General features: G+C 38.2%; 1 protein-coding gene across 1 annotated transcript in view; it reads left to right on the forward strand.

Annotated features, from left to right (window-relative positions):
• The window catches only part of GPC6 (glypican 6), a 1,177,499-nt gene extending 1,162,253 nt beyond the window's left edge, over positions 1–15,246 (forward strand). Inside the window, exons 10-11 of the mRNA XM_049778514.1 lie at positions 11,219–11,394; positions 14,877–15,246. Coding sequence (XP_049634471.1) covers positions 11,219–11,394; positions 14,877–15,079 — 379 coding nt within the window. The 3' untranslated portion in view covers positions 15,080–15,246. The remainder of the gene's footprint in view (positions 1–11,218; positions 11,395–14,876) is intronic.
• The last annotated feature ends 7,481 nt before the right edge of the window (positions 15,247–22,727 follow it).

Below are 22,727 nucleotides of genomic sequence, written 5' to 3' on the forward strand. Positions count from 1 at the left end.
GACATATATCTATGTATATATATTTTTATGGGGATCATTTATATACCAGTGCAATAATGATTATGGAAATAGGTTATACACTCTAAACTTTCATTTCTCAAATAGTAGTTTGCAAGCTAAACTCTTAGGGAATCTTTCAAAACACTCAGATTTCATTCGTTTTGAATGTAACCTAAGATCCTGCCTTTCTAAAAAGCTTCTGGGGATGGGGTTGTAGCCAATTCAGTAAACCACATAACGTGCAGCCAGGTTTTAAAGCAGAGTTGCATGGTTCTGCACGTAGACACACCAGCCACCAAAGAAAGCACACAGATGCTCAAAGAAAGCTGAACTGTTTACCTGAGAGCCACATTAAACCAGCAGCCCTACGTTGAGTTAACATGAACATGCAAGCTATGCCTGTTTGTCAACACATGCACAAGCCTCAGGGAGCATGTTGAGATCTGTTGTTTCTCTTTGCCTCACAGATATCCTTTATGTTCCTTTTATTGGCAATTTTCTTATATGAAAAGCAACAACAGCAACGAGGTGAGGGAGGTCCTGTGGTTCAACTATGCTGGCATCCACTTAGGAGAGCAGGCTCATAGGCCACAGCCAAGTCATATCCACAATGAATTGCTTAAGCTTCAGACATGCAGCAAGGGGGAATGTTAAGTTGGAAACCAGCACAGTCTGCACAAAGCAGCTTGTTGTCTATACACACTTCTGGTATCAAATGGAACGCCACGGTGGACCAAGGATGAATGCTTGGAATCCTAAGCTAGCCATGAATCAATTTAAGTCACAGTTCAGACTGCTATAACAAAATTACTGTAGGCTATTATTATAGTAATGGTATAATTCCAAAACAGAAATTAGTCTTCACCGTATAGAAGGCTCCAAGTCTGAAGGTGAGGTACCCACTGGATGGAATCTAGTGAGATCCCTCTTTCTGTTTGGTGGCTGGTTGTTTTCTTGCTGTGCCTCACATGACATCAGTAAGCAGATGGACTTTGATCTCTTTTTATAGGCGCACTAGTCCATATCCTGGGGCACATGCTCCTTGACCTTACCTAAAGCTAATTATCCTTGAAGTTCCACCTTCAACTGCCATCAGACTAAGGATCAGGCCTCCCATACGGGCTTCAATGAGATATATATTGATAATCCTAGACTAGCCCATAGCATCTGGTGCTCAAAATCACACTGTGCTCTAGCAAAAGAGCTAATGTATCTCAAGAAAGTCAGCTCAGGGTACTAATGGTACAGCTTCCAGAGCAGTGAGCTAGTGAGCTTGAAAGTGTAATTTCTCCCACTGCTTCTCCCTCATACATGATACTTCTCAGGGAGAAAGGAGAGAGACCAGAGACTTTCTGACTCATTGCTGATAAGTATGAGCTGAAAGAAGTTTGCGAAGTAAAGCAGGAAATTGAATAATAAGCTTGAACAGCAAAAGGAGGGATGGAATTTAAAAGCCGTGGTGCAGGTTACAAATCTGGGCTTTTGTAAGTATTCCAGGGTGGACCCAGAGACCCCAGAAACACTTAACAGTCATCTGTCATCCTGAGAAGGGCGTGCTGGGCAACTGGTGCCAGAGCAAGCTGTCTGTGTGCCAGCTGGATGAGAATGACTCCATAGGAGGCAGGAAAGGAAAAGGTTGCAAGGAAATAAAATGCAATAGGATTAGCACATATAAGCTAGGACCTTGGCAGCAGCAGCAACAACAACAGAAGACAAAAATGAAGCCCTTCCATTGTTCTTCCAGTCTTCCCTTTCCTAACCCAGAGACGTGGAGGTTCTTGCTTATATCATGTGACTCCCTCTATGTCTTCCTTTTAGGATGGCTTTCTCTTTGTAGGGATCCTTTATCTCAGGTTGGAGAAGTTACAAAAGAAAGAGGAACATGGGAGACGAAGGGCTGGAGCAGGAAGAATGCAGATGTAAAACAGATGAGAAGAGTATCCATAGCATTTAGATTTTTTTGACCAAGCAAAATAGTTTCAGTATCTTAGGGTATATCCCTACAAATGGTATTGCTGAATCATATGGGAGCTCAATGTCCAGGTTTTTTGGGGGGGATATCCATATTGTTTTTCAGAAAAGCTGGACTAGATGGCATTCCCATCAGCAGTGAATGATAGTTTCTTACTTCCCACATCCATGCCAGCACTGGTTGTTCTTGTTCTTTGTGATGTGTGCCAGTTTCTGTGGTGAGAGATGATATCTCTTTGTTGTTTTGATTTGCATCTCCCTGATGATTAGTGATATGGAACATTTTTTTCTGTGCCTTTTGGCCATCTGTTTTTCTTCTCTGAGGAAATGTCTCATTTCTTCTCCCCATTTCTTGATGGGGTTAGATGTTTTTTCTTGCTGAGTTCTGCCAGTACCTTGTATATTTTATATTAGCCCCTTATCACATAGGTATTGGATGAATAGTTCCTTCCATTCCATGGGTGTCCTTTGTATACTAGTCACTGTTTCCATTGAAATGCAGAAGCTTCTCAGTTTAATGTAGTCTCATTTGTTTGCCTTTGCTTCTACTTGCTTGCACAGTGGTTTTTCCTCCTTGAAGATGCCTTTAGTCTCAATGTCACAGAGTGCTTTGTATACATTTCTTCTATATGTCTCACAGTTTCAGGTCTGATATCAAGGTCTTTAATCCATTTTATTTGACCCTTGTGCATGGTGTTAAAGAGAGGTCTGAATCTCTATTTTGCATGTGACTGATTCACTGATTTCCATATTCTTTACACATTCATAAAATGGGCAAACATCTCTCTACTTATTCTCCTCTTTATCTAGTATTTAGCATTCATTTTTCTTTCAAATGTCTTCACAGAGGAGGTTATCAAGAGGCAGGTTGATGGGCAGAATTCATTGAGTGCGTAAAAAACATACTTTGGCCTGTTTTCATAGAAATAGACCCCAGATAAGTCTTATCTGAAGCCTGGAGGTGAATACAGCCATCTGGAATACAGAATACATCTTAGAGAATAGAAAACATAGAAAAGTCTAGAACAAGAGTCACTCTGGCCAGAAAAAAACAAAATGAAGAGAACAGGAAACCATAACTGGTGCCATTGTTGCTGCTGGAAAAAGTGAGCTCATGGATGGCAAAGAAAAGTTGGTCACAAATGGGAGTATGGCAGACCAATCAGGACATCAAGACATCAGACTAGTCTTCTAGTCTTCTAGTCTGATGGTGAAATTCCTAAGCACCTTAAGTACCTCTGCAAGAACTTTCAGGCATTTCATATCTACCCAGCTAGACGAATAATTCAGAAATTTGGGAAATCTGTCTGGACAGAGAATTTGTCATTCTTGAACAGTCATTTCCCTTTTGTGCTCTTTAGATCACCATGAGAGTTGAGGAGAGGGCCTCCTTCTGCCTCCTTCTGTATGTGGTGAAAGATGGGACTCTGAATTTTTAGAAGGGAAATTGGTGTTGCAGACAATTCAACAACTCTGAGAGCTGGGCCATCTTCCTTTCTATCATTTGCTGGCTCTACTTCTACCCAGTTGAAAGGGGTTTTAGAAGTCAATGAGCTTCTTGCTGCTTGTTGCTGCCACCAATGCACTATGGGCCCACAAGAGTCTTCCAGCCAGTTTTCACCACCTCATTCTCCAGCAGAAGGGGAGAAAATCCTTCTTCTGGGCAGGAGTTCAGGCTTTCAAGCTGCCAACTTGGCAGCTGTCAGCTTTCCTAAAAAACAAGAATGACATTTGAAGGAGCCGTATTCACAAGTCACTTTTCATAAGAACACATTAGAATTGTGTTCTACTGGGGCTGGAGCAATAACACAGTGGAGATAATGCTTACCTTGCCCATGGCCAGTCCAAGTTAAATCTCCAGCATTCCTATGGTTCCTTGAGCACTGCCAAGAGTAACTCACAGGTGAAAAGCCAAGGATAACCCCTGAGCATCACTGGATGGGTGAGCCAAAAACAAACAGGCAAAATTTTCTTTTCTACTTCTCAAGCTCTTCTATTTGCTTTAGTACAATATGGCAACTTACAAAAAAAGGTAGGTTTAGCATAAACTTAAATAATTATACTAAAAGGTAAATAAACTATCCCATAATCCCAGTTAAGGGGCCAGAGATCTATTGGGTGTCCCTAAGTTGATTTTTCTGGCAAAATAATGTCATTGCAATATCTCATCCTATGGACAACTTGATCTTGACCATCTTTCAGAACTGATAAGCCCAATTAAAGAACGAAGTATTGATATATTTGAGTAATTTTGCTTTGCCATCAGGAAAAATGGAAAGGTGGGGAAAATAAATCTATGTAATGTAATGCCCCAACATCCTTCACCTGTGCACATTTCCCTCCACGAATATCCCATTTTCCTCCCACTTCCCCCAGCCTGTCTTTATGGTATGGCAGCTCTCTCTCACTCTCTCTTTCATCTCTATCTTCTCCTCCTTTCTCCCACTCCTTTTCTTCCTCTTCTTCCTTCTCCTCCTCCTCCTCCTTTTCTTTCTCCTCTTCCTTTTCCTCCTCCTTCTCCTCCTTCTCTTCTTTTTCCTTTAGACATTGTAGTTTGCAATACTATTACTGAAGGGGTAATATGCATATCATTATACCTCCTTCCAGCAACCATTTCTTGTCCAGAGTGATCGATTCCAACTAGCAATCTCATAGTGGTACCTTTTCTGCCCTAACAGCACTCCCATTTTTTGGTGATAGAAATTTGTGATAAGCTATTTTGTGAAGCTTTTTGAGTTAGAGTGATTTATGCTTTCTACCATTGATCAATCCTCCTGATCCTTGTTTCTATTGTTTCTAGGTATTACCGTACTTTGTTGGTTGGTTTATTTTTATATGAGTGTAATGTATGTAATCACTATGTCTAACCCTCTCACCCTCATTTAACTCAGCATAATTAATCTTTTAATGACCACATTATTTTACTTAGCATAATGTCTTGAGGTCCATCTATGTTTAAGCATTGTGCCAGAATTTCCACCCTACTTCGGGCTGACTGTATTGTCTGTATGCTCAGCATTGTTTTTATCCTTTATACATCCATGAACAATGTTGTGATTAACCATTTTTCCACCCATGGACACTTGAATTGATCCTTCTGGAGACTATTGTAAATAGCAATGCTGTGAAGATGCATATAGCAGATCTTGACAGGTCTTTTCATTCAGCACTTCAGGCTAAACTTCCAGGCTTAAAAGATCACATGGTGATTCTATGTTTAATTTTCTTAAGACCCACCATATAGCTGAGCACAGACCTCAAACAATAATGCATACGAGTTCCAGTCTCTTCTCATCCTCATTGATAATTGCTATTTTCTGATTTCTTTCTATAAATAACAGCCCTCTTAAAGGGTTTGAGGTATAAAACTTGGGCTTTAAGGGCACTGCTAAGAGAGGACATGTAAATGAAAGACTTGAAAGACCTTTTTTGAGATCCTTGGACTCCTGTGTTTCTGAATTCAAAACTTTTGCGATTTTGGAAATTCATCAGACAGTACATTTACTGTGCAATCCTCCCAGTGGGGTCTGAAGCTGCAATTCGCAATCAGACACATTCTATTTCTGCAGTTGCACGTATTCCTATCAAACCAACTGGGATAAACAAGCACTCTAATTAGCCTCATTTCAGATCAAACCAAGTTTTACTAACAAATAGACTGCAGAATAGTGGGGAGATGGAAATTACTATGTTTGGGAAGTGCAGATTAAACATACTGGGGCTTGAGTTAGTTTTAGTAAAAACCATAAAGCTCACTGGAGGCAAATGAATCTGCTCACCTATAACAAAAATTGCTATAGACAATAGACATGGAATGAATGAGTTCATTTATGACAGCAAACAGAATGAAAAATACTTTCTTTTATCACTCTATTTTGAGTGTGCCTAAAGGCCAATACAGTCAGAGAAGAAACAGATGCCTGGAAATACCCCTGAGCCAGCACCATGCTTCCCTCTTCTCTCCATTAACTTTGGTCAACTCAACTGGGCACCTCTAGCATTTCTTTAGTACCTCAACTTCTCCAACCTCATATCCCACAGGAGGAGGAGGAGTATTCCTTTTTATTGTTCACCTATTCCTTACACCAGCACAACTCTTAACTTTAATTTGATGATGATTTGGGGAATGGTGACTAGTGTGAAGTTTAATCTGTCTCTCCTCTCCCCAGAGAGCCTATTCCTACAGCATTTGAGTCTTTCAGGAAGCTCTGGCTCAACATAAGCAATAAATTATAAATGTGGCAATTGTAGAACCCATGGCTGGTCACTGGAAAACGTATGCCAGGACCAGTTATTATCATTGTCTTGTTGAATGGCAAAGATCATGAACTCTGCAGGGAGGGTCCCAGCACAGAGCCTGCAGCCATAATGAGGTTGACTTTTTTCTTGTGCATGCACACACACAATGACACACATATACACACAACTAAATAATTTCCTAAGAGACTCTTTCACCATAATCAGCTATAATGGATATAATAAAGGATGTCAACATCTAAAATTAAATGTTTTAGTTGTGTCTGTTTGTTATAGCAAGATACCCCCATTTAGGTAGCTCATTACACAACATAAAATCCTTTCACACAGTTTCTGAGGCTGGTGATCCAGAGTGGGGATCACAGAGAAGCCTACTATTAAGGTTGAAGACCCCTCAGGTCAACCAGGGTGCAGTCTGGGAAGCTGTGTATCCTCTTTGATAAGGGCACTGGTCTTATCTAATCTCCAAAAGCCTCATCTTGATACCATCTCATTAGGCCTTAGGTTTTGAAAGCCATAGATCTTGGAGTAACCCAAGCATTTTTTTTTTTTTTTGGTTTTTTGGTTTTTGGGCCACACCCGTTTGACGCTCAGGGGTTACTCCTGGCTATGCGCTCAGAAATCGCCCCAGGCTTGGGGGGACCATATGGGACACCAGGGAATCGAACCGCCGAACCGCGGTCCGTCCTACGCTAGCGCTTGCAAGGCAGACACCTTACCTCTAGCGCCACCTTCCCGGCCCCAACCCAAGCATTTTGACCATAGCAGATAGGAAAGCAAATGCTTAGGCCAAACAGTCAAAGGTTTCCTTCTTGAACATGCTTGTATAACACAAAAGGCAGCCCACACAAGTGACACGATGGCTAATGATGGTTCCCAGAGGTCATCCACTGATGAGCACACAGCATAAAACAGCTGTGAACAGTAACCTCTTGGGGTCCTCTTTTCTGGGTCTTTCCTGCCACCTATCAATGAATCCACGACCATTCCCATCCCGGCCTCAGAACTGAGTATGTTTGTAGCAAGATTCTTTTTTCTATTTGTATCTCTCAGATATTTGATGATAAAAAAAAGAATGTTGTCATGCCCATAAGCTGGTGCAAAAAAAAAAAAAAAAGCTAAGAAAAGGTTTGAGTATGGATACAAACAGGCACCCAGTCTTGCAGGCTATGCTCATTAAGTGAACTTAGCAGGATCTGTGTGCAGACACAGGAGTCCTGGTATTGAATGGGCTTCCTTCCTTCAGATTGTACTCTCTGAGCAACTCTAGGTTTGCAAAAGGAAGCACTAGACTGGAAAAATGACCATTTATTTTCCAACTGTGTTTTCCTTTCAAGTCTCCATGGTCTCTACGAGTCTCCCTTTAAACACAGCAAAAGGAGAAAAGGTTCTTGAGGACATGGTGCATTGTTCCTTGTTTTTATTGTGAGCGGCTGAGCATCAGTTGGCACAGTGAGAGGCTGAGTTACTTTGGCAGTCTCTCACTGTTCCTAGATGTGCAGACTCCCAGGAGGAGCATTCCCATGAAAGCTCTTGCAATCAGCTTCTGATAAATGAATCTTGGCAAGCCGGGTGCTGCATGTGGCATCTCAGAGAAACCAAGCCCTCCTCTGATTCAGCATCAGTGCCATTACAGAGATCTTTGTCCAAAATGCAGAGGGCCAACTCCAAAAATGAGAGCCACCTTCTGCCTCCCCTGACCTCAACCCACCAAGACTAACCTGCACTTGCTATTTTTATGCCAATTGTTTTTATTAATTCTATAAAGCTAACAGAACCCAGTACATATAATTCAATGTCAACAACAGCCAATCCAAGTTCTATTTTATTTTGTTGTCAGTTTTTGGATTTTGGGTGGTTTGGGTCACACCCAGTGGAACTCAGCTCAAGGGTTATTCCTAGCTCTGTGTTCAGAAATTACTCTTGGAAGGATCAGGCGGACCATATGGAATGATGAAGCTTGAACCCAGGTTGACTATATACCAGGCAAATGCTCTATCTGCTGTGCTGTCTTTCTGGCCCCCAGGTTCCATTTTAAAACATCAGGAAAGCAATATCAGAATAAAATTAAAATATATTGATAGGACAGATCTATTGAAAGGCAGCACAGAAGTGGTACTTTAATATAAAAATAAAAACATAAGTCTCTTTGACCTTAAAAAATTTCAATTAAGGCATTTCCAGGGTAGTATATACTGTGGGATTTATGATAATCACTGTGCATTTTATTCTGCATTATGTTGTTAACATTTTGAAGTCCATTTTGTTCAAGTTATGGATGAATAGATGGAGTGTATTTTATCAGTGGACCTTATTGGGGAACTATTATTTAAAATAGGGAAACCAGCTCATACTTGTAAGACTATATATAAGATTGCTATGCCTATTAAATGACTAAAACATACAAGTGTGTTTCTGTTTTTTCTTTTAGAGACTGATGGAACTTAGTAAATGATCTGTAAGAGTGTGAAGACCTTAACATCTAAGCATATTAGTAATAAGTAAATAGGAAAAATAGAACATAGAAAAAGAATTCCTTCAGTTTTCAGGCACCAAGAGTAGAAGCAGAAGAAGAATGCTAACATTAGCAAGAAGACTAGGCATAATAGCAGCCTATAAGGTTCCTATATAAATGTTCTGATTCCCCAAAAGACCCATTCTTCCGCTCTTCAATCTCCCATCTTGACCTGTACCTGGTAGAAAATCTATACACAATCTCAACTTCCAATCTTTTTGAAGTTGGCTCAATCAATGGAAGGCAGCCAATTGGAGGAGGCTCTGCAAATGGGAGCATAGGTCAAAGGAGGGACTAGAGAGGTAAAGTGACCATTCCCTCACCTCCCGCCTTGACATAGTTTGTTAAGAGTTACTGGGGCTCTGGATCCTATCCTGTAAATTCTGTTCTTGTGTGTGTGTGGCCACAATACCCTCCTCTTAAATGTTTTTGCTGCTGCCACTCTGGGAATCTTTGCCATTGATTGGTGTCCTTTAACCATATTCACTCCTTTGCACATAGCCTGTGATTCAAACTTTCTTTATTTTCCCTTACTTGTATTTTCAGGTTTCTGCCAGGATATAGACAAATGAAGCACTTTTTGTGGGGATTAGACAAAGGCATTGTGATGGATACATCAGAGTTCATGATCTCTACTTTGATGTACTGTAAAGTTTTCTCAAATAAAAAAAGAATACAGAAAATAAAAGGGAAAATAAAGAGTCCCTTTTGGTGAACAGTGCCCTACATGATACAAGCTCTGTGAGCTTTAGACTGAATTTGAGTCTCAACTCCCTCCAGGGGTGGTGACTTTGTGTAGCACATAAATACGCAACAGAACCAGGCAGCTTTTCAAAGGATTGAAAAGCTTTCTCAAAGTTGGGAACATAAGAAGAGAAAGAGAATTTACCCCAGTCTTCATTTGAGACCCAAATAAATAAGAGGGTATAGTCAAGGGGAAAATGTGACAAGGACAGGCAAGCACAAAATGTACTGAGGAGCAGATGCCCCAAAGCAAAAAGGGTCCCCTTTTTTGTGTATTGCAGCATAAGAAAATAGATGACCCAGAACTAAATCTTGATATAAAATATGAATGATACTTTATGAGCTACTAATAAACGTGGTGAAGTTAGGGGACTCTGAAGCTAATCTCCTTAGGCCAGTAGAAGGGCAAAGGCAAGAAGGAAAAAAGAAATGATCCACCTAATTATGGGAATGGCACTAGACTTTGGATACATTGCATGGTGGAAAGAACTGTACCTTGAAATTTGTTAGCATATAAACCACCAATTGACAGAATTATGTTTTAAATGGGATATGAGTAAGTTTTCTGGAAGACTGACTGCCTTAAGCATGCATGTACGAGGCTCAGCACAATATCTGGCATTGATTAAGTGCTTAACAGAAACACTAGCTACTATTACACCAAGCTTTTCTACATGGGTGTGATGAGGGCCAATGCAGTATTTGATAAAAAAAAAATTAATGGGACCACATGTTCAAGCTGCACCAGAAAGAAATGAGGGGGTCAGATTAGGTGCTTTGAGGCTCATCTGCTATCCTGCAAGGGACTCTGAAAATGGAAAGGGAGAAGCAAGATAGGAAGATGACAGAAATTTGACCCATTGTGACATTGTGACAAATGTATTTTATGAATAGAGGGAGATTTTGTTGTTGTTGTTGTTGTTGTTGTTGTTGTTGTTTGGGGGCCACATCTGGCAATGTTCAGAGGTTACTCCTGACTCTGCACTCAGTTTATTGCGACACTATTTACAATAACCAAAATCTAGGAACAATGTAAGTGCTGCAAAAAACAGTTGACTATATAAAGTATATATCTGTATATATATACATGCATAAATATATATACAGTGTTACTTAGTTATGAAAAGAATGTAATTATGCAATTTGACATAACATAGCTAGAACTGCAGGGAATTATGCTTAGCTAAGTCAGCCAGTAGGAAAGAGACAAGATATAGAATAATATCTCTCATGCATTGGATAAAAAGAAGCACAATAAGGAAAAAACAATGTCCCAAAGCAACAATATCTGTGTACTAGTCTACAGAACTGATCTTACTATGATAAAGAAAAATGAGATTATTTCAAAGCTAGCAAAATTCACTGGAGAACTGAAGAGATATAGTATGCTTGAAGTAAGGAAGTAGCATTTAGGATGAAGGGTACAGAATACATTCATTTTGAGCAATAGTTTCTATAATCTCTGGTTGAGTGTTCATTCATAGGCAAACCTACCAATAATACAATAATTATTACTTAACAAGTTAAAAAAGATAAAAATCTACTCTGAAACCATTTTAGCTCATTTTCCCTTGAGAAAATACGTCTTTGTTTTCACTGTTTTCCCCCCTTCTGGAAACCAAGTCCAGTGTTTGCTATTGTTTCAGCCCCCTGCTAGAAAGAGAAAACCAGGCTGCTGTTGAGGGTCTCTTTTCTCACCTCTGATTTGTTCTCTCCTTCTCTGCCAATCAGGTACTTGCCTGAAATCATGAATGATGGACTGACCAACCAGATCAACAATCCCGAGGTGGATGTGGACATCACCAGGCCTGACACCTTCATCAGACAGCAGATCATGGCTCTGCGTGTGATGTCCAACAAACTGAAGAATGCATACAATGGCAATGATGTCAATTTCCAGGACACAAGTAAGAAAACATTTCTCAGGGCCATAATAAAAAGTGGATAGTTACAGAAGTAAAATAAGATGCTTGATCTTAAGATACTAACTGCCACCTCTAAAAGGACAGGCTTCACTTTATGACTTTTATTGATTGTGTAATGTGAAAATGTACTGCGGGTATACCTGGAAAGCCCACCTGGCAATAATACATGTCTACAGTTCAATAAACAGACTCTGAACTTAAGCTGGAATTTAGGGAGACAGACTATTTGCCAAACAGCAAGAAAGGGGTCTGAAGAATTCTTTCAGAGTTTCCCATCTACTGGGAGAGGGGTCTCTTCTTCCAATTCAGGGCCCGTAGATTTTCCTCACTAAGGGAATATCCAGTATATCAGATATGGAACCTGAAGGTATCCCAAATCTTTCACAGCTCAGTGTCCAAATTTATGCCTTATTTCAAAGATCTGTTTGTTACTATTAACTTAGCTAGGGCTTCTCAGTCAACAAGCTCTATATCTGTTCCTGCTTTTCACATACCTGTGAAATGTATAAAATGAGTTTTTTTTTATTGATTGACTTTTGATCAATGGGTGCGCACCATCTGAATAGTTCCCTCCTTTTCATTAGCCAGTATCATTACAATATGATGCATGTAGAGTTTTGTTTGCTTTTTTTATTTGGGAGCCACACCTGACAGTGATTGGGGCTTCTCATAGCTCTGCATTAAGGTATCATTACTGGTGAAGTTGTGGGACCATATAGAGTGCCAGAGATCAAACACGGGTTATTCCCATGTAAGATAAACATCATACCTAATGTACTCTCTCTGGCTCCAAATGCACATACCATCTTTATTTCTCAAAATAAAAAAGGTGATAAAATCACTGCATTATTTTTACACAGAGCAAGATATCATACTTTTGTCTTCAAGAGTATTGTGTACCTTTAGTCCTGTGTCATTTTGCCCAAACTGAAAAAAAACAAAACAGTTCACAGAACATTGGCAGAACTCAGACTCACATAACTGAAGATTCTAAATCAAAGTAGAACCTAAAAATAGTTTCAGTAGATAACATTTAGTTATTTCTAAATAAAAATTATCTTCATATGCAAGTTGATCCAATAAATAAATTATTTATTTTAACCAAGAAAGTAGCAATTTTGCTTTCCTATTTCACCATCAGGCATTTAGGTTTCTGTCTCTGAATCATGCCCCCTACACCACATCCCTAAAGAAGGTTGCCTGCTCAGTTTAGACAGGGCTAGCTACAATCTCTATTTTATCATTGTTGAATATACAGTTTTGAACAAATTGCTTAAGTCTCATGAGCCACTCCTATAAAAAAGGGAATCATTCCTGCATCAGGAGTTATTGAGAGAACTGAGGCCATAGGGAAATAAAGTAAGAAAAACACTTGTTTTCGTGTCTGTTGCAGTTTTCCCTCCATTTTCCTCCTCTGTCTACTTTCGCACATACAAGAATCATTGACAGTTGTTATGGAAGAAATCATACAATGTTGATGCCATTTACTTGACAGTTTTGTTAAAGATCATAGGATATCAGCAGTGGCTCAAAAGGTGGTTAAGTGAACATTAAATGAACCTAATGAACATTGAGGCTCTTTCTCTAATTGGGTTCAAGATAATTGTGTTAACTATGAAGACAAGTTTGGGGTCTTCTAGTGCTTCAGTGACATTTTTACATATATACAAAATCTAGAAAATATTTTTGTAGATAAAAAATGAAGTTGCTAATGGTTGTGTAATTTGTCCACTGAGACAACAACAACAACAACAAAAAAGGCTCAGGTACTTGAGTTAATGAGACAGAAGAGACAAGTTACAGGTGGTGGACATTAAATTATCTAAGTCTTTAGCCATCATCCTACCAACTTGTTTCCTACAAAAAATATTGGGACTTTGTTCTATTTTAAGTAACTAGTTTACTTCCTGGATGCAGGCTAGTTGATAACCTAGTAGACTAAAGTTCTTCATCCTTTTACACCTTCTGGCCAGCTTCTGCAGGAATCAAACCAAGGTCTGGCACTTGCAAGGCAAATGCTTTACTCACTGTATTAGCACTTGGGCCCTTGATAAAAATCAGCTTATCTGGAGAATGACCATTAGAATAAATAATTCAGGATACCTAAGAATTAGTTGACATTGGCTTTGCTTTTTTCTTCTGCTATGCTAAGAAGGTTATATACATGTCAATCTGCAAAGTTTAGAAAATGCCCCAAGGAAAAATCTTGTTCCTTTTCCCCTTAAAAGGGAATAAAAAATCAGGCCTCGTTCAGAGCATCACTTAGCTCTAACCTAAGCACCAAATTTGGCTCTATTTAAGGAGAGTGTCTGGCATACAAACACCATTATCACATCTTGTAGCTATCATCACCCTTATTGCTTTTGACATTTCTCAAAAGCATCCCTTATATATCTGTATTTGTGATTCCTTTTCAGAAAGACCGGGCCATTATTTCTCTCAGCTGGAATCTCCTGTCATTATTTGCTTACCACATTTCTAATATTCTAAACCTCTTCAGTAATATCTTTGTAAAGGTTATGTTACTTCTTGTTCATAATAGCCATAGTTAAAATAATTCCCTTAGCAATTCTGATATCTCTGGATTTAATTAATGGGCATTTTTCTCCTTGTAAAGGCCACTAAAGATAAATCATAGAAAATGTTAAGAACCTGGATAATGTATCAAGTGGTCTTATCTGGTATTTACATGTTCTTTTTTTTTTTTTTTAAATAATAATTGTGTTGAACTGTCTTGCTGATTCAGAGCAACATCAGGATGGTCTCTCTATTACCTAGACAGACTTTCACATTTTGACCTGTAGAAATCACAGGTTAATTTTAACCTGTTTTTAGGAGCTGCTCAACTAGTATTTTTCCATTTTCAGACCAACAAGTGGTATAGTGTAAGGACCCTTAGATAAAAAAATCACTGAGAAAGTCAAGAAACTAGCATAGTCACCTACTCATTTTTACTACTTTTTACTATTCTTTAGTACTTTACTCTAAAATATTTTTTCAAGAAAGATGATGGAGCATATGCTTTGCAAATAGAAAGACCTTGGTTTGACACTTGGCACCAGTTTGTTTGTTTTTTAATTTTTGAAAATCAATTTTTGAACATGAAATCCTCTGAGAGAAATAGCAGTGTGATCCGAAAACAAATGTAGCATTTCATCACAGTCCTTAAATACCTTCTTGACAAAAGCCTGGTAGGTTTGGTTTCCCAGTGAGGACTGGGAAGACTGCAAGTTTCTTGAGTTAGGGTAACTCTAAATATTAACCAAAACCATATTTCTGACATCGATTTTTATTCAGTCCACCTGACCATTTATTGATTAAAGTCACATCCTTTTGAAAAGGATGTGAGAGTCTTTGGATAGAAGCTGACCCTTTGCATTAGCCTATGCAAATCTGCAATGTGCTCCCACTCTTTTCAGGCTGTGGTCTAATTCTTTCTTAATATGTCCCCCCCCCCCAACCAGGTGATGAATCCAGCGGCTCAGGAAGCGGCAGTGGGTGCATGGATGATGTGTGTCCTACAGAGTTTGAGTTTGTCACCACAGAGGCTCCTGCAGTGGACCCTGGCCGGAGAGAAGTGGACTCCTCTGCAGCCCAGCTCGGTCACTCCTTGCTCTCAGCTTTCCTCGTCTGTGTGGTCCTGGCACTGCAGAGACTGGGCAGATAATCCTGGGTCTAGGGTCCCATGAAACTGCATTTTAGCTCTTTGAACAGCCAACTCACTTCTTTTCTTACTCTTGGCCAATGGACCATGCCACCGCCACGGAGCGTTTTCTATGAGAAGAGAGCAGTATGCACTCTGCCTCCCTTTCTGTTTTCCCAAAGAGTTCCGGGTGTCAGACTGGACTGCTTCCTCTCTCCTTCAGCTCTCTGTGGGGACCTTGTTTATTCTAGAAAATTCTTACTCAAACCTTTCGTACCAGGAGATTTTCTTACCTTCATTTGCTTTTATGCTGCAGAAGTAAAGGAATCTCACGTTGTGAGTTTTTTCACCCCGTTTAAGGATTTAAAAAGCATAGGAAGAAAACAATTTTCCTTGCAAAAGTGGGCCAAACCCCAAGACAATTGCATTTTCAACAAAGAAGCAAACAAGAACCACCATAGGTTAGGGATTGCCAGCAACTCCCCTAGAAGGCTTTTGTTTATTTTGTTTTATTGGGTTTTTTTCTTTGTTTCTTTTTCTCTGTTTGTTTTTGATTCTTGTAACCAATAGAGTTTACTAATGACTATAGGGCAAGTTTGAGACTTCTATTTTTTAAATGTCGTGAAAATAGCTCTTGTCTTGGAGGTACCATCTTGTGCTGTAACCACACAAAAACCAAACCGATCTTGGGGTACTGACATATCCCATTTATAATTCCACCTTGAATCTGAAAGCAAAAATCATCTACCACTCAGCGTCTCTCTCCCACAGCCCAGTTTAAATTTCATAATTGGCACCATTTTTCTGAATTCTGAGCATGTGTGTCCACTAGAGCCAATTGGCATGGTTTCTTCCTTCCTCTTCAGTTACTAGTGGACACTCCTCCATTCATCCTTTTCCAGTGGTAGGATGAAGATACCAATCTTCAATCATACTATTGCTTTGCTTTTTACCACAAAATTCCAACTTAGTTCAATGTCTTTGCCCCTGGGTTTATGTCCTTCCCCAGGTAAGAGTTCTTTCAATGAACTCTATGAACAACTTTTCCTTTTTCTAACTTTTTTGTGGTGTCAATTGGTTTGGGCATATCAAGGGCATTCTCTTCCAAATAACTCACAACAACAAAATCAAAACAAAAAAATTATATATATATAGTATTGACATGGAGATTTCTTTCACTTTTTTAGTCTTAGTATGATCATCTATTTTTATATCTATATATATATATAAATCACAGATTTTAACTTCTTAATTCCAAGCTCAGGGTTGACACACCTTTGTAATGAAAATGTTTTGTCAACCAGCTCTTCTTGTTTTGTGCTGCTCAGAGAAGGAAGTTCCTCCATGATCTATGAGCACCAAGAATCAAGAAAGAGAACTTTTTACATATATAACTGTCCATTTATTAGAAGTTTGCCAGGGTACATCCTTTAACATGAGCGTGCTTTGGCCTGGATGCTCCAGACTGAACTGAGCTCATGGGGAGAGCCAGGAGGGTGCAGAATTTCCCTGGTGATGGAAACTGTATGCATAAGGATGGGGTTCTCCATGCGCCACCGTTGTTTTGATGTACAACGCTTCCAATCTAGGATTTCTGCTTGGTGCTTGGATGCAGGACCCAACTCAAGAGGCCAAGGTAGAGCCACAGCCTAACTGACCTGCCACGTGTGTCAAAGACAGGCCTCAGCTCCCTTCACATAGAGAAGTGAAATAAACCAAACTGGGGCTTTATGAATACAGTTGGCAATTCATGTGTTTCTTGTTTTTTTTTTTTTTTTATGATGCATCTGGGGTTGGGAAAGGTAATGTATCAAGATACCATAGTATGCCAGTCACATTTTAATTAACCCATCGACAGTAATGACACATAAATGGTATTTTTTGATCTCTGTTCTCATAAAAATTATAATTAGTTATTGATTTAGTCATCACTTTTAAGTAGAACACAGGCGGCACACTAGTGTTAAGTATATTTGAGCACTTTTGCAAAACTGAAAAGTATTTAGAAACATCTATTGCTGTTTTATGCCTAATGAAATAAGAAATGTAGGATTTCAAGAGACTTTGTGGCATTTTTCTGTTTCGATCTTTTTGAAATTAATACTTGATCTAATTCATCATTACATCCTGCTATAGAAAAGCACCTATTTCACTGCCAAACTTTGGTTTCCTAGCTACACTCAAACATTTCTACCAAGTCATTTCTGTTGCCCATTGTGTACTCAGAAATCAGTATTGTATTTCTCCAATAATTAACGTGCAATACAAATTTGATCAACCTTGGTTTTCTAGGATATTTGAGTAATAATTTGCTTTATGGCTTTAAACTATAAATCCTTTCTTTTCAGAATATTTTACATTGTCTTCTATGCTAACAGAATGCCTTTTCTCCTGTGCTTTGACCCCAAAAAAACAATTTTATGCATGTGTATGAATACACACCTTGTTAATGAGTGTGAACCCAGGTTCCATCCATACTAAGAATCAGATGACATAAAAATACTTGCTCCATTTGTTTCAACGTCTGCATTTTCAACAGTCTTCTTGTGAATGAGTCAGTGATGCATAAGAACTGATATGACTATCAGTTCATGTTGTCACATTATTAGCCAACTTGCATGAACGTGGTCAAGACTTTATTCAAATTGTGCTTCCTAGTTTCATCTTCTCCTCCTATGTCATATACGTTTCAGACTAATTTCACATGAGAATTTTTGCCTAACCTAATGGATTTAATGTCATCTATTATTCCCATTTCAGTAAAAATGTTGGAATCTCTACACACTCCCACCCCCATTCCCATGAATTTTTTTTCTTTCAATTTTTTCTCAGCATAGTGAGAGGGGATATAAGGATGCTCCATTATTTTTTAGATCTGACCTTCTTTGCTTTGTCTGTGGTCACATCTTACCCTCTGTTTTGAATAGAGAGGAATGGGCTTACTGAAATCAGACCCTAGAAACTGTTGGGTGACGCTCATAACTGCAAACACTTAGCTTATTGAAGTGCCTCTATTTACATGTTCTTTAGTTATAATATGTATTTTTCTAACAGAAATACACGTCTGTAATTGGTGTATATTATACTTTGTATATGTTCTAACAAGAGCTAATCAGAGGCTAAAGTCTTTAGCAGAGAAAAAATGAAATTGTAAATTCAGGAATTAGAGACAACCATGGCTACCTTTTGTCATTTTAATAAAAAGTCACATGGGTACTTTGATAATAGCTTTGGTATCGCAGTGGTAACACTAGCAATCTGACCCCTTACAATGGCTTCTCCAAATAAGTAACTTGCATTACCTGCTTTACATGTAAGGGATAGAATCTAGTATTTTGCCTACATAGAAAAACTCCATGACAAGCAGTAGTCATTATTACAGTAACATTCTATATAAATCAAACACATTGAAAATATTATTAGATGCAAAGTCTTGATGTTTAATTTATATTCCCTGCTGCAGACATTAGCCTACTTTAATTCTTTAGCCATTACATACATGTTTTGGCTACATACCGAAAACCAACTCAAGTCCCCAGGGAGGAATAAGAACTTAGCAAATTTGTGAATTGTGGTTCCTTTATGACTTCTCTTTGCAAGGCGAATTGCCATGTGGGGGTTGACAAAAGGTAAAAAGAGTGTTAGCAACTGCAAGTTTTCACTTCTTCCAAACTTGCAGAAATTCAATCATGTTCCTTAACTTAAGATCACTAACAGACTTGACTTAAGAGTTGGTCAAAGAAGCAATTTAGCTTTAGCAACAGAAGAGTAAAAGAGACTATAACTTATAAATTTGCAATGTGTTCTTCCTTGCTGAAAACATTAGCTAGTGTTTTGTTTTAGGCAAGTTATACACATAGAATATTGATTTGTATGCATTCTGGAGCCTTGCTCTATCACCATTGGTTACCACCTGAGACTCAGCTTAAGGAGGGAATATTTGATTCTCATTCAAATATCAAAAAGTTGACTAATTGTTGGAATCTTTGGCATGGCCTTTTGAGGCAAGACCTCATGAGGATGGCTTAGTGGCAAGGTCTCCGTGTGACTATGCATACTCGATATGCAGAACAAATGTGTGACCAATCAAACCTAAAATTTTATGTGACTGTCAAATGAATATTATTTGGGTTAAGGTTTTTCATTTCTGGTTTGGATAGAAAATTGCTATTAATCTTGTATTAAAAATAGTTTTAAAAAATCTACCCGTGCCCTTTCTGAATTTTATTATTATTCAACTACATTTCAGAGCATTGTTTTTTTTTTCTTTTTGGTTTGTATATTTGTTTTAGACCTTTTAAAATCTATGCTAAAGGACAGAAAAGGAAAAAAAAGAAAGAACCATAGATTATACCTGTAATACATCAATACAGCTGACATTTCAAATCATAAACTTTTAGAACTTTAGATTCTTTCCAAGCATATATTGAAAATATCTTCTGTACTGGTCTTTAAGATAAAATTTAGTGTATTGCAATAGGATTCAATGCTTTATCACTGAGATCAGCAAAACAAGATAGTATATAAACAGTAAAAATTTCTAAATTCATCAGTTTGCACTAACATTTTTAAGTTTTCATGCTCTCAAACATGCATACATGCTAATATCTTGTAACATGATGAAGATTCACTTATAAAATATCTTTTACACTCTTGCTGCTCTAAACCTACTCTAGGTGCTTTATAGCTGGTTGTCAAAACTGCCAGATGAAAATTGTTTGTTTTTTTTCCTTTGCTAAATAGCATTATTACAAATATATAGCTTCAATAATATATATATTCATGTATTTATACATATATACATATAGAGCATTCAAAAATTGTCTTTAGACTAACAATGACCCCAAATTCCATCCCTGTTATTTTATATTTTTACTCAGTTCTCCTGGGCATTAGCAGCATCCACATTGCTGGACCAAACACTGATCCATGAGACCCTCACAGCTAAACCACCTGAGATTCTCCACGTCCACTGCCAAAACAAAATGGTCTTTAATAAAGAAACCATCAAAAGTTATTAAGAATACGCAATGTTTTAAGCGTTTTATACTTTAGCTCATATTATTATTACTTTTATTCTATTGAGAATGATGATTTTTTACAACAAAATTAAAGAAATTTAGAACAAAATTTACAACAAAATTAAAGAAATTTAGAAATCCAGAAAACCAAACTATAATTCATTTTACTGGTATTTGAAAACAATTTACAACAAAATTAAAGAAATTTAGAAATCCAGAAAACCAAACTATAATTCATTTTACTGGTATTTGAAAACAAAAAGGATCAAGTTCATTAGAAGAAAAAAAAATCCAAGTGTATTTGAGAGAAAAAATATTAATAAAACCACATTTTTATCAAGACAAAGTCATATTCATTTTAGTTTGTTCTTGAATTAGACGGGTTAAAATACCAAGTCAAATTATCCAAGTTTTGGATAAAATCAAAATACACAAACAAAACAGATGCATAAAATAGACACACAGCATGACATTGACTTTCAAACAAACAATTTGTAAAATCGGAACAATCAGACTTAGAAGGTAATTTCAGGATGAAGCCCCAAGCAGGTCTATTCAAATAGACATTTGTAGTTTATTTCATGTAGATACCTTTCCATTTCACAAACTCATTTACTGTTAAAAGGATACGGCCAAGCATATGTTGTTCTCTTATAAATGAGGCATATGGCAAAGCCAGGAAGAATTACTTGTCTCTTAGGTAAACTAAATTAAGGAGTTCAAGTTCTTGTACCCCTTGAAACATAAAGGTGAGCAAAATCATGGGCATTTTAGTTGGGGACATGGTGGGTTTAGATAAAAACAGAAAAAAAAGAAAAACCAACTAGATTCAAGAAAAACAGAAGAATATTTGCCAGGAATCAAAACATCTTCTCCAGTATGAATATATGCTGTGGATGTGTAAAGCAATGGAAAAAATTGACTTGGGTGATGAGTCTCAAATTATGCCATAGCTATATAATAACTATCAGACACAGATTATTGGTGTGCCAAGGCCAGACACCAACCTTTTGACTCAATCAACAAACACATCAGCAGAAAGAAACAGAACTCATGCAGGTAAATACTAGGTCAGATGACTTTCAGAAATGGGAAGTGTCAAGAAGGAAAAAAAGGGAGAATATGAGATCATGACTTAAAAAGAAAATATTCCTTTATACCAGTGGTTCTGTAGAGCTGTCCCCACCCCTAAAGTGATCTCCAACTGAAATATACTGACAGAAAATAGGCAACCCTGTCAAGATCTCAGCCCAGAAGTGATCGTTGCAAATGCCAGTGAGGCAAGAGACTGGTAAGAGTGACGACTGGTGGGCTGGAAAGATAGTACAGAAGGTAGGACACTTGCTTTGCATATGGCTGAACTTGGCTTGATCCCCAGCATCCAATATGATCCCCTAAGACTGCCAAGAACGATCTCTGTGCACCGACAAAGGCAAGAATATATTCTGCTCACCACTGGGTATGACGTGTCCCCTCAAAAGAGAGTAACTGATTCTTGGGAATGTTCAAATCATTTTGTTTTGTTTTGTTGGAAGTGGGGGGTGGGTTGAACTACATCCAGTGGTACTCATGGATTACTCCCAGATTTGCATTTAGGAATCACTGCTGGCAGGCATAGGAAACTGTATGGGATGCCAAGGATTGAACATGGGTCAACTGTATGCAAAACAAATCCCCTACCTACTGTAATATCACTCTTGCCCTTTGAAATGGTTGAATTGTTAAACTGGGGGTTCTATATTATATTTAGTACACAAAGCTATAGTCTTTACCACCTGGTGAGCCAGCATCTCCAATCCAAACTCTTCAGCCTTACTGGTGATCCTGGCAAACATTTTAGTATAAGATGAGGCTAAGGTCATTATGTACTTTATTTAATGAAATCTCTATAATGAAAGATTTATTGTGTCTATTTTATACAGGATGGAATGGAACACAATAAAATTAATTTACTCAACTAGTCACTATCAAGGTCAACTACATGAATCAAGATTTTTAGTAACTAAGTGGAAAATGGATGTATAGAAGAATAAACTTGTTTTTCTATTGCAATGCTGATCAACTGATTTCCTTGGATTGCCCAAGAATTGGCAGCAAGTCTGCGAATAGGAATAATAAGTGTTTGCTTGCATAAGAATATATTACAGCTTTATTCCGAACAGTAGTGCCATTTTTTTTTTTTGCTTTGACCTATAACATTTTTAGAAGAGCCACACTTGCACCTGGGATTGGTCAGAGCCAGAGGTTACTCCAGGCACATGTCAGGGTAGATGGTTGTGCAGTGCTTAGGATCAGACTCAGGACTTTATACATGTTAGGTATGCTTTCTTCCCCCTTGAACTATCTCCCCATGCCCTTAACTATTTGTCCTGTTTCATTTTTTGATTTTGGTTGCTTGAGTCATTGCATACCAGTTATATCAGGACCAAAGCAACAGTACAATGGGCAGTGCATTTGCCCTGCTTACCTGGGTTTGAGCCCCAGTGTCCTATATCTTCCCTTGTGCCCACTAGGTATGATTCCTGAGCACAGATCCAGGAGTAATCTCTAAGCACTGCAAGATGTGCCCCCCCTCAGTTCTAAGGCGATTTTCATATAGCCTAAAATAAGTTCGGGTTTAGTATATATAATTGTGTTTGAACTTGACATTT

The sequence above is a fragment of the Suncus etruscus genome, chromosome 8 (assembly GCF_024139225.1).
Source record: "Suncus etruscus isolate mSunEtr1 chromosome 8, mSunEtr1.pri.cur, whole genome shotgun sequence".
Lineage (NCBI taxonomy): Eukaryota > Metazoa > Chordata > Mammalia > Eulipotyphla > Soricidae > Suncus > Suncus etruscus.